Source organism: Salvia hispanica, chromosome 2 (genome assembly GCF_029641045.1).
Source record: "Salvia hispanica isolate PSC_SH4W2 chromosome 2, Shi_PSC_v1, whole genome shotgun sequence".
NCBI classification, from domain to species: domain Eukaryota; kingdom Viridiplantae; phylum Streptophyta; class Magnoliopsida; order Lamiales; family Lamiaceae; genus Salvia; species Salvia hispanica.
The window spans coordinates 3,376,314-3,388,859 of record NC_142693.1 but is presented as its reverse complement, the minus strand read 5'-3'; the positions used below and the strand labels follow the sequence as shown (position 1 = coordinate 3,388,859).

At 35.3% G+C, this 12,546-nt stretch overlaps 2 protein-coding genes across 12 annotated transcripts; one reads left to right on the top strand and one right to left on the bottom strand.

Moving 5' to 3' along the window:
- On the top strand, nucleotides 1-4,192 carry LOC125200817 (protein HESO1-like). Of its 3 annotated transcripts, none has more exons than XM_089064425.1 (10): nucleotides 3-122; nucleotides 451-516; nucleotides 662-822; nucleotides 1,285-1,449; nucleotides 1,946-2,121; nucleotides 2,201-2,296; nucleotides 2,695-2,764; nucleotides 2,898-3,028; nucleotides 3,180-3,290; nucleotides 3,377-4,192. In XM_089064425.1, the coding sequence occupies exons 2-10, from the start codon at nucleotides 473-475 to the stop codon at nucleotides 3,836-3,838; spliced, it is 1,416 nt and encodes a 471-aa protein (XP_088920551.1). In that variant the 5' UTR covers nucleotides 3-122; nucleotides 451-472; the 3' UTR covers nucleotides 3,839-4,192. The 3 variants fall into 3 exon arrangements, with proteins under 3 accessions (XP_088920552.1, XP_088920551.1, XP_047954551.2); XM_048098594.2 differs by having other exon boundaries at nucleotides 21-122; nucleotides 451-503; XM_089064426.1 differs by lacking the exon at nucleotides 451-516 and having other exon boundaries at nucleotides 1-122.
- LOC125200815 (BTB/POZ and MATH domain-containing protein 3-like) lies at nucleotides 3,377-8,410 on the bottom strand. Of its 9 annotated transcripts, none has more exons than XR_016135347.1 (6): nucleotides 7,844-8,410; nucleotides 7,279-7,627; nucleotides 6,171-6,438; nucleotides 5,084-5,350; nucleotides 4,743-4,856; nucleotides 3,377-3,599 (listed from the first exon to the last, which is right to left on the bottom strand). XR_016135347.1 is itself a non-coding variant. In XM_089064428.1 (5 exons), the coding sequence occupies exons 1-4, from the start codon at nucleotides 8,230-8,232 to the stop codon at nucleotides 5,136-5,138; spliced, it is 1,221 nt and encodes a 406-aa protein (XP_088920554.1). In that variant the 5' UTR covers nucleotides 8,233-8,410; the 3' UTR covers nucleotides 3,377-4,876; nucleotides 5,115-5,135. The 9 variants fall into 9 exon arrangements, 4 of the variants coding, with proteins under 4 accessions (XP_088920554.1, XP_088920553.1, XP_088920555.1 ...); XR_016135349.1 differs by having other exon boundaries at nucleotides 5,115-5,350; XR_016135346.1 differs by having other exon boundaries at nucleotides 3,377-4,876.
- Between the last annotated feature and the right edge of the window lie 4,136 nt (nucleotides 8,411-12,546).

The window sequence follows — 12,546 nt, the reverse complement described above, 5'->3', positions numbered from 1 at the left end:
CTCTTTCTTCGTCTCCTCTTCCTCTATTTCCCTCTCTCGAAGTTAAGCTAACCCCAGCTACTATCAGATTCCATGGATTCCGCTAATTCGAATCAAATACTATTTGAGCCCTAATTTCTAAGGTCTGGATTTCCTATCAAATAAGTTTCCTCCCTTTAGAAGCTTCATGCCACCATTTCAGGGGCTCAAATTGCGAATTTAATCACACGATTCGTAGTTTCATTTCATGTTTTCTGTAGTCAAATCCGATGTGATTGTTGCTTTCTAATTCGATTTCGTTTGCGTTTTGCGACCATATTCAGAAAATAATTTCTTCAATTCTTTTGGTGTTGTGTTCTCTGAAAATACAAATGTGCATTGCTGAATTGGCGCCAAGTTTAGCACTTTGAGCTGGAATTGTTTATTTTTTTGTTAGTTGGAAAATTGAGTTTATGTTGGATTTTGCGATAGGTCATGTGAATTGAAAGGGGAAATGGTTTGCAGCTGCAATGATGGAGTTATATGTATGCAGTTCAAGTAAATTTATCTAAGAAATATGGTTACTTTTTCATTTGGAGTGTTTAATGTGTTATGTTATGATTCAATTGTTATGTTGTTATGATGTAGGGAAGATCAGAAATTTTCTTCTTGTAGTTTATAATTTGTATTGGTTTAAATGCAGGGGGCTTATAGCCACAATCAAAATGAATGGCTATGATCAGGTTGAGCGGGTTTTGAATGATATTCTTCGTGCAATCAATCCCTCAAACGAAGATTGGACAATCAGATTTCATATCATAAAGGAGATCCAAGAAGTTATTGGATCCATAGAAAGTTTGAGAGGTATGTACTTAATTCTTGTGGGAAAAACTTTAACCAGTGTCTAAATCATGGGAAAAAACTGAAAATTGTGGAAGTCCTTGGTCCCAATTAAAGATGTTGTGATCATTATCTTAGTTCTGTCAAAACTATATATAGATTTTCTTCACACTTGATTCCTCTCCTAAGATATTGTTTAAAAAGGAAAAGACTTTATATCCTCGACCTCAAGGAAGCTTTCCACGTAAGGAGGAAAAACACTCAGGTGCTTTGTGCCTGTGTCACTGTCTTGTTATAGGCTTAGAGCTTAAAACTGTAAAAATTATTACTTGCAGCTCAACCATGACTTAAATTTAAATCAAATTATACTAGCGCCTTCATGGTTTGTAGATAAACAATGAAATATGTTTATGAATTGTGTAAATGTCATGTTGACTGTAGATAAAACATTTAATTAGGCATGTCCAAAATATTTTCTTGGAGCAGGTGCCACTGTTGAGCCATATGGATCGTTTGTGTCCAACCTTTTTACAAAATGGGGTGATTTAGATGTATCCATTGAGATACTAAATGGTACATATATTTCTTCTCCTGGAAGGAAGCACAAACAAACCTTACTGGCAGATGTCATAAAAGCTTTGAGAAGAAAAGGTTAGCTGATACTAGTGCAAGCTGAAACTTCACTCTTCTAGTTTTCTTTTAATATTAGTTTTATTGAGCATTTTTATAAACTTTTTTTTTTTTTGCAAATATGAAAAGGCATGCTACTTATCCTGTTTAGTTTTTTAATTTGCCTTTTGTTGGTTGACTTTTGGTTCCTTTAATATTCGAAGTTTAAATGATACCCTCAGCTAAAGATATTGGACCGTTGGCTGAGCTAAATACTCAAGAGGGTGTGTGTTTGAAATTTCTGAAGAACTGTGATTGTTCGAGTTTGTGACTGTATTGGATTTTGTGGGAAAATGTGTATAGACTTCAAATCATGCCTAAGAAAGTTGTTGAGAGGAAAATTTAGTGTTGTCTAGAAAAGCATAAGAAGTCTGAGACAGATTTACACATTGGGAGCAGAATCTCCAATTAACAGATATTGGTTCTAGGTTTAGCAGCTGTGAAATTTTGATCCATCAATTTGTGCCTTTTCTATTAGGTGGATTTCGTAGGCTGCAGTTTATCTCCAATGCGAGGATACCAATTGTGAAGTTTGAGGGGAAGTTCAACATCTCATGTGACCTCTCAATCAACAATTTAAGTGGGCAAATGAAGTCAAAAATTTTATTTTGGATCAGTGGGATCGATACCCGCTTCCGTGATCTGGTTCTGCTGGCAAGTTTCTACGACATAGTGATGAATCTGAATCATAGAGTCAGTATCAAAACATCATTAAAATTCTTCCTCTGTGCAGGTCAAGGAATGGGCCAAAACTCACCATATCAATGATTCAAAATCTGGGAGTTTGAACTCGTATTGTCTAAGTCTGCTTGTGCTTTTTCATTTTCAGGTAACTTCTGCACCAATTTGAGTTTCGTACGGTGACAGGTCAATAGGGCTGCTTTGTAAGCTTTTGATTTAATTATAGAAGCGAGAACTTTTAAATAAACTAAGAAATATGTTAGAGTTCATAGGTTACTTAAGTTGCCCTTTTAATCTTATCCTGATTTTAAAAACAGTTACACTTACAAATACTCCCTCCGTGCCATAAGCGAGGTGTTTTTTTAGGCACGAGATTTATGAAAATGATGTTTAAAGAGTTAAGTGGAGAGAGAACAAAGTATTAGAGAGAATTAAGTGGATGAGTGATGAGAGAATAAAGTAGGAGGGAGAATACGAGTCGCTTATGGTGGGACAGGAGGAATACATTTTTATTTTTTATCTAATCTATTTCCTAATGTTTTACAGACTTTGGAACCTGCTATATTACCCCCTCTTGTAGAAATATACCCGGGGAATATGATTGACGACCTTACAGGTAGAACTCAATTGGGTTTTATTAATGAGATGTTCAACAGCTGATGCACATTTACTCATTTGAACTTGTTATGTGTTGTTAATTTGATTCATTTTGAATGATGCTCATGTTCTTAAATTACTTTCTCCTGAAGGTGTGCGAGATACTGCGGAAAAAAATATCGAAGAAGCTTGTGCTGTAAACATTACAAAAATTAGGTCAGATAGGTCAAGACCGATCAACCGGAGCTCTTTGCCCGAGCTCTTCTTTTCCTTCCTTACAAAGGTTTTAAAGTACTTGCTTTTTTATAAATCAATATTTGTTAAAACTTTTTATGATAACATCTTAAAGATAACAATCATGAACTGCCTATTTTTTGTACGATAAAAGTTAGTCCAACTGTATTGACAGGGTTTTCATCCCTTTGCACCTTCAGTTTTCTGATATTTGTTCAAGAGCTTCTACACAAGGTATCAACCCATTTATGGGACATGTGGAGGATATTCATACCAACATGAGATGGCTGCCCAAAACCTATGCATTATTTGTAATCTCTCTCTCTCAAACACGCACACACGTTGGTAGTGGGGTATTAGGCACATCCAGAAGTTAATACATCCTTGCTGATTTTAGGTTGAAGATCCCTTTGAACAGCCTGCTAATACAGCTAGGACTGTCAGCAGCAAACAGTTAATAAAGATTGCTGAAGTGATTCAGGTGACTCGTCAAATGCTCGTCTCTCCAAATCAAAATCAAGCTTCTCTTTCTCTAGTTTTGGCGAGGCCACATCTGTCATGGGTAGGAAGGGGAACATCCGCATCAACTTCAACAACACAGCAATCTATGTCCGCAACACCTGTTACCAGAAATACACCTATTAGTAGGAACGCACCTATTAGCAGGAATGGCGTGAAGACTCGGCCAGAGAGAAAGCAGGCGCCCTTGCAAACACAGCAGAAGTCTCAGAACAAAGTAATGGATAGACCTCAAAATGGGGAAAGTAACGGATCTAAGCGTGCATCTACAAGTCAGAAACAGCAAGTTTGGAGGCCAAGATCCAAGCCCAAAGCAGAGAAGGACAATTCAGGTGACTGAGTCTATTTGCTTTTGAAGACCACTCATTTATTAGAGCACTTATGAGTTAGCTCTTTTCGTGGGTGAAAGGCAGTCACGTTAAACCCAGATTATCTAGTTTTGATGCCTGTCGTCTTTAACAAAAAAACGTGGCAGCCATGCCATTTTTTTGTGTGTATGATTTGAATGTGATGCATGCAAAGCTCAGTTCCAATAGCTAGTGAAAAAGCTGATGTTTTGTTACTGCTCAAAGCACTCTAATTTGTTGAAACTTTTCTCGAGCATGGAGGCTTTTGCTGCATTTGAAACTGGAGAGAAATTTTCCGATGCTTGTATCATTTAATCTATCGCTCATGAAGCAATATTTTACTTGCATGCAGATATAGAATCTATTCAAAAAATGTAATTTAGGGATGTATCCTTTTACTTAGTTATTCAAATGGTTGTATAGTTCAATTGAATAGTTTATAGTAATTTGAAATGAATCTCTTTTTAGGTTGGTACTTTAGAAAACAAAAGATGGATTGGAGGTTATTGCCAGTTAATTAACATAAATATTTTTGGGATGCAACATGAGTTTCCAGATTGTAGAAGCGTAGATTTGATATCGGGCATTAAGCCTCATGCGTTCACTATTCGACCAGTTACTGATGTGAACTTGATGATGAAGGGGCGTAAACGTTGTACGTAAGTGATGTTATAGCTTTTGAACAAGCAAATAGTAAAAGATAAATAGGCAATTTGTGTTAGTGATAACAGAAAGCAGAAGAGGGTAAATCATCAGGTTGTGATGACATACAATGGCATTTGAAGAGAATATCATATAAAAGGGCAACCTTCTTGTCACATGTAATATCTACTATTCTAAATAATAAAAATGACGGGAGCAAGGGGGAGCAGCGAGTTCAAAATGCCCGTGCATTACCCGAGATGTAGCAAGACACAGTACGAAAGACATGCCCGAGTGGATGGGGACTGCCTCCCGCCCAAGGAGATCTCCAGCAGAAACAACACTTAGCCATGGGGGCTTTCCTCTGGCCTGATGCCAACAAACACCGTCTGAGGATTATCTATCTTTCTATTCTTTTTTTCGTGTTTTTTCAGAATAATGCTTGCTACTTAATGTATGCACATGAATGATCAAGATCTATACTAAGTGGTGTATAATACCAGAAAGAGAAGACTTAAACAAACACACTGATATTAAGAAAATGTATTTCATTGTCAATTGTTAGAATAATGCAAACAAAGAAATAGCCTACTTACTATAGACATGAGCCTTGGTTTCCCATTGTACCTTCAATTTGCATTGACAGCACTAGGTCCTTCTCCGCACCCGACGGCCGTTTGGATTCACAGATTCTGCTACGCCATCTGCTGCCAAATCTAGCGCAAAGATGCTGCTGATGCTCCTTTTCTTACCTGATACGAGATTCGGCTTCTCATCCACCAATGCCACTGTTTCCAGCAACTCCAACAGCAGTGAGGGGCAACTCTCTTCCAAGTGTTTAAAACCTTCTGATTTCATCACCACTGCAATGGCAAACCAAACCATTAATACTCCTACATTGCAATTTCGACATCTCCTCAATGAGGTCTGGAGATGCTGCTCCTGAACAACGGACGTGAATTATGAGGTTTCTACAGAAATGGGCTGATTCTCATATTTTCACTACTTTGGTTGATTTACAATACTTCCTGCTATCCAAACATCAAAGAGCTCTTACCCAGAAAAGCATCAACTCCAAATGCATACGCATCTTAAACTACCTCATGCAAGCAAAAGCACGATAAGGCAATCTTGGAGCCATGGACTTTTGAGCATTCATATTAAGCATGTGCTCATGTATAGTACTGAACTGAGACATAAAAAATATGATAATTGCTGCTCTTATGAAATTATATTACATTGAACATAGTGGTTACACAAATCATTATTTGTAAACATAATTTAGTTGCATTAACCTATAGTGAAATGGTCTTGAAGTTTGTTTTGGTCAGAACTATTATGATTAAATGCAGAATAGCATCTATGCATGACAGAAATAGCTGAATCAGGATTCGTGTTGACATACTTGTTTATTGAAGCTAGGTCGCATTTCAAAGTATTCTTAGGTGCAACATTATAAACTTCACCTATCTATTTCCTTTTTATATTTCTGTTTCACTTTCTTTGGATGGGAAAACGAAGAAAAGACATGCAGACATGTGATTAAGGCACAGAAAACAAAAATAGCCACCAGATACGAAGAAGACTTAATTTCATCATAACATATCTCCAGATAACGGAGTGGAAATTATAATTGACATAACCTGAAAACTTGCACCACTCAGATCTATGGACTACACGCACCTCCCAAGTTTGCTGCAGCAAATTTTAGACATATGGGCTTGAGCTGCGTGCAGTGATGCTGCTCTGCCAGGGAAAGAGTTGTTGCCACTGTATCAGTGCTGAACTCTTCACATAATTTTGCTTCACATAAAAGCTTCAACCTATCTAAACCAAATTGGTCCGCAGCAGCCAATAGATGTTGCATCATGATCGTAGAAGAAGCAGGCGTTGAATCATCGATTTCAGTAAAATCAGGAAGTTCATCGGAGTAAATAAAGTGTAGCAAAGCCTGCAGATAATTAACCACATAAATTAACAAAGATGACTTGTCAAGAAGTAAAGAACCAGACGACATGCATGTCATTTGCAATACATTTAATACACAAACTCCAGTGACCATCCATAAGGATTGTTAACAACAGTCTTAGGTATCACAGTTGAGGTCCCATGTAGCTGAGAAATGTGGATGGTATAATACATTCATACAGTGTGATAGAAAAGCTCAACCTAAAGACTAAGGATTCAATTCACCTAATGTGTCAAATAATACCTCACAACCAGCCCTAAGGTACAAGAAAAACAATGCTTTCCATTTCATGAAATAGCCAGCATAAGTCTTGAATAAAATTCTAAGTATAATAATCTGACGGCATTATGTGTTACCAAATTAATAAAAAAAAAACAAGGACAATTATAATTTCACCTCTCTTATCCTCTCATGTAGTAGAATTTTGTTAATCCACAACCATTGAAAAAAATATAAAACCACATGTAAATGAGGCAATGAAGGAAAGTTATGATATACTTCCAGTTGGTTAGAGTTCAAGTATGCATTCGTTTTTGCTAGGGATTTTACTGTGTTCAGAATTCGGAGCTAAGTTAATCATACATCTGCCTCTTTGCGATTACCTTAAATCCTTTCTTGTTAAACCTTGATCTCAAATGCATTTTAATTTGCTGATGTTTCTTCAGCTTATATATAATTTACTAGTAATAAAACATGGAAATAAAATCACACGCGTAATTTCATACGATACTTTCAAGGTTCATAAAGTCAAGAATCTATAACTCCACCCCATTTATTTCAACCCGAACAAAGTGGTTAATGTTACAAGACAAAGAAACAAACCTTGAAAATGGATGGTTCAACGTCCTTCAGTTCCACCTTTCCACTATTAGGATTTCCAACTAGTCCGAAGAACTGAGCTTTAAATACAGGAGAACGGGCAGCAAGTACTATCTTATGAGCCTTGAATGACTCCTTTCCGACTTGGAAAACTACGTCACAACCAAGTTCAGCATCCAGCAAATGCTTGAGACTCTGACCCATATCTGATGGGGGGACGTGAACACTATACATCTTTGGTCCCTCAACGCGAGTTCGAACAACTCCCACAGTGCAATGCATAGAAAGACAATCATCCTTCAGATAATCAGAAGTTTCTAACGCAGCCCTTCTGAAAAAACGCTTATAACCCCTGCAAACACAAGTAGATTAGTAATGCTACAAACATAATCGAGATTTCGCCTTTTTCAATCACAAACAAATGAGCAAAAGTATTCAACAAAACCGTATTTCAAACCCTAATCGTCCAGAATTCATCAATCACAACCAAATTCTAGATTTCTAATTTCACTCATCCACCAATTAAACCAACGAATTAAAACAAAACCAAACAATTGCGAATCATTACCACATGCTTCCTCTGTACTTGAGCGTATAAGGCCCGCTCTCGAGCGCGCGATCGAAATGACTATGCACCTTATGCTTCCCCTTCCCGCTCTGATCCAACAGAGCGAGCTCAAACAGCGCCCTCACATCGGTGCCCTCGCTCGCCAGCGCGATGAAAACGGAGACGTACGTGGACGAATCCTCGGGGTTTTTCCCATCGGGGTAGAAGTAAATCGCCCAATCGTAGCCTCCGATGTTGAAAGTGTCGGAAGAAACGTACTTTCCGGGGCCCATGCCCTTCGCCAGAGAGTAGCCGCGGATGGTGAAGTGGTGCGTCCCATTCACCGTGTCGTTGATCGACCTCGAGCTCGAGTCGAGCGCGATGTAGGGTTCGTTGGGGGAGACGATCATTTCATCGGAATGTGGCAAATTCGCAGAGAAAATTGGAGGGTTTTGGATCGGGGATTGAGGATTGGGGTTTTGATAACTGGAATTTGGGAATTTGAGTGGAATTGAGTGAGAATTTTGGTGGATTCGATTGATGAATTAGGGCTGGATTTGAAGAGATGATAATATTGGAATTGGAAGCCAACTTTTCTTTTTATTTCTTTGTTATCCTAATATATACTGCCTCCGTTCCGGATCATTCGGATCACTTTGACCGAACAAGGATTTTAAGAATTGTAATGAAAAGTGAGTTGAAAAAGTTAGTGAAATGTGAGTCATACCTTTATATATTAGTTTTATAATAAAATGTGAGTAGGAATGAGTTAGTGGAATACGGGGTTCACTTCCAAAAATGATAAAAGTGAAATGGGACAAATTATGTGGGACGATGCGAAATGAAAAACTGAGACGGAGGGAGTAAATATTGTTAATTGGGTGGGTCGGGTTGGTCAAAGTAAGAGTTAGCCGGGTCGGATCATGCCTAATGAAAATAGATAATTATCATAAAAATTATAAATATTTTTATAAATTTCTACTTTTAAAATTGGAAAATTATAAATTATAATTTTGCAATTGTCTCACATAGGGGGGTGGGTAGGTAAGGTATACCTTACCGAAAACACCATACCGTATACCTTATCGTAAATACGGTATGCAAAAAAGTCATACCTTTACTTTACCAAAGTTTTACCGAACTTCGGTATACCTTATTTTCGATATGACGAATTCCCATACCGATACCGTACCTCATTTTCGGTATACCGTACCAAATTTCAGTATACCTTACTTTTGCGGTATACCTGACTGTCAACATCAATTAAAATAGAAAATAAGAGTATTTTTATAATATTATTTATATTTTATAATTTTAAAAATAAATTAAATATAATTTATATTTCACAATAGATTTTATAATTTAAAAATATATAAAATATATTTTATATATATTTGTGTTTATGCTGGTGTGGTATATACCTTAGTAATTTAATATAATCAAATTGCGGTCATCATCTATTTTTTTACGGTTTTTTAAGTGAGGACCGATTCGGGTCCGAGTTTATTTGTGAGGGATATCAAATAATCAAAAAGATAATGTTAAAGACCAAATTGATAAAACGACCATATATTAGGGACCACATTTGGCCTTTACTCTACTATATATCATGCTGTAAATAATTTCAAATGTAAAAGTTCTCATAAATGAACCGCTCTGCTCGGTAATTGGCATCTCCTTTTGCATTACACTATTTACTTTTTATTCTTTAATTTTTTGTCCTTATATTAATAAGAAAAATTAATTAAACATGAAGTATAAATACTTAAATTTGAGATTTAGGACTAGTTTTTCTGAAAATCAGTTTTTTATTATTATGTAATAAAAAAGAAATGATATGGAAACTTTTTGATCAAATTTTAACATGATTTTTAGTTTTGATTCGAATAAACTACACATTTTTTTTAAAAAAATGATCTTAAATATGTAAATATTTAAGTTAAAATTCAATTTCTTTTTGTTGCAAAATGATTTGTATGTAATTTATTTTAAAAATCAATTACTCCCTCCATCCCGCTCACATTTTATTATAAAACCAATATATAAAAGTAGACACTGCATTCTACTAATTTTCTACCCACTTTACTACGTCCTCCGTTCCCCATTAGTTGTCCACTTTGGTTCCGACATGAGTTTTAAGAAATGTAAAGGAAAGTTAGTTGAAAAAGTTAGTGGAATATGCGTATCATCTTTTGTATATTAGTTTTATAATAAAATGTGAGTGAATTAAGTTCGTAGAATATGAGACATACTTACCATTTTATGGTAAAAGGTGAAAGTGGACAATTAATTAGGGGCAAACGAAAATGTAAAAGTAGATAATTAATAGGAGATAGAAGGAATGCATAAAAGTCAAATAATTTTTTAAAACTCGTACCGATTAAATATGGAATTTTAATTATGGACGGAGGGAATTAAATTTATAAATTGTCGTTCAATGTAAAATGTTGAAGAAATTCGAAATTTTATGTACATTTGTCACTATCGAAAGAAATGTTACTTATATTTATTCAGACAATTGGATCAGGTCGAATTTTTTGTTGATTCAATATATTATGTCTCGATCGTAATTAAGTTTAAAAATAGAATACATATTTTACGGATTTTGGATTTGCGACTTGGAATTGACGATTGGGGTTCTATAACTGAAATTTGGGAAATGGAATAACAATTTTCCTTTACTTTTTGTTATCCTAAAATTAAAGATATGGTATTGTTAATTGGGTTGTGTTGGGTTGGTCAAAAGTAAGAAGTTAAGCGGGTCGGATCCATGCAGATTAGCCCCATTTCGAACACTAAAAATGACAAAAGCACGTGACATAAATGATCTTTTAGTGCTATTTATCTATGTTTTGTTCTTTCACATTTTTCTCTTTTTGTTTTTACTTTTCTCATGCATTTTTTATCCATTCAACGGTTAGAGTATCCACAATAGTAGACGAGCACGCGGATATAAACTGGTGATGCTATATAGCACTCTGCAATTTTGATAATCATAACATTAAATAATGTTAGAAATTTATATTACTCATTTGATTTAGTATACTTATTTATTTACTACTTATTCTTATTAATATTCTTTAGAATTGCAATTAGTTTATAATAAAATTATAATCATATGTTAGACTGAATCCATTTCGGAGTGTTATGATAGGTGTTACTCACTCAGTTTCTTCATAGATGAGACACTTCTTTTCTGGCACAAAGCTTAAGAAATGGATGTTTTTAATTTGTTAAGGATAGGTAATAAAGTTTTTTTAAAAAAAGAAAAATAAATCAAATAAAGAGTAAAGTAAGAGAATATAAGTTTAAAGTGAAAAAATGATAATTATAATAATATAAAAATGATTTGACGTTTCTTACGTTCGTTAGTGTGTAATCGGGCTCTGCTCGCTTTTCTCACCAAAAAAATAAATGATTTGACTATAGTGAAACTTTTCTAAATAAAAAAGTGCCTTAAAAGCTTTTGATATATGCAATAATCTTACATGCTTAGTTGAGGATTAATTGGTCATCGCATTAAGGATCCGATAATAATTAATTTTGGGAAATGGAGTTGTAATCATATATAGCAACTTTACAATATTTTACACTCCCTAAAAATATACTAACCAATTTTATAATATCACATACCCTATCAATAATTGGAAAGAGCGGTCGAAATATGGAAAGAATAGACTATCAATAATTGATTGCATACAGAAAAAAGTATATGGAAATCAAGATTAGAGAAAAAAAAAAGTCTCGAAATATGAAAAGAGCAATAACCCTAACCCTAAGCACCGCCGTTAATAGAAATATATTTCTAATATATATACATTACCATGTGTACATTGCATTGCATAATTCCAACAATTTCATATAAACACATAGCTATGAATATCGATGTGGTGTTTGAGATACTATTGCATCTTCCTGTTCGATCCCTCTTGAAATTCATAGGTGTCCACAAATCGTGGTATTACATCATTAATTCTCCACACTTTAGAAAATTGTACACCAACAAAGATGAGGAGGTATATCTATGGTTTACTTATGATTTAATTTATGGTCGAGTATCACTAAATCTCCTAGATAACCGGAAGTTATTGATGTCATATGTCTTTCGGGGGACTGAATCTATATCTGGGGCGGTTAAGGGTCTAGTCATCATGAGTTATCTTGGGTTAGGCATTGCAATATGCAATCCTTTTCTTGGTCAATTCAAGATTCTACCTCTTCCTCCTTACGCTTCTACTCATAGACAAGATTTTTATGCTCATCATGTGGGATTGGGTTTCGACGAAGATTATAAAGTGGTATGGTTGCTTCCGTGCTTGGAGCATAGTTGTTTACACGCCAATCTATATTCGGCAAGGACGAATTCTTGGAGTGAATTGGATAATATTGATCAAGATTTGGTCATCGAGAAACCCATAAAGTCCGTGAGCAAGAATGGATCCTTTGCTCACTGGGAAGGATACACAAGGACATGGTTTAAGAAGATTATACTAAGCTTTGATATGAAGAATGAAGTGTTTCAAACAATTATAATATCACAAACGGAAGACCAAGTACTTGATGAGTACTTTAGGTTATATAAGGTGTTTGCGATTCTTGCAAAGGGTGAGTGCTCTTTTGTTATCCTTGTTGTGGACAAATGTAAGTTGAAGGTTTATGAGTCGAGCGGTGAAGGAAGTGAGCTTATTTGGAATAATGTGAATAATGTGGACCTATATTATTTT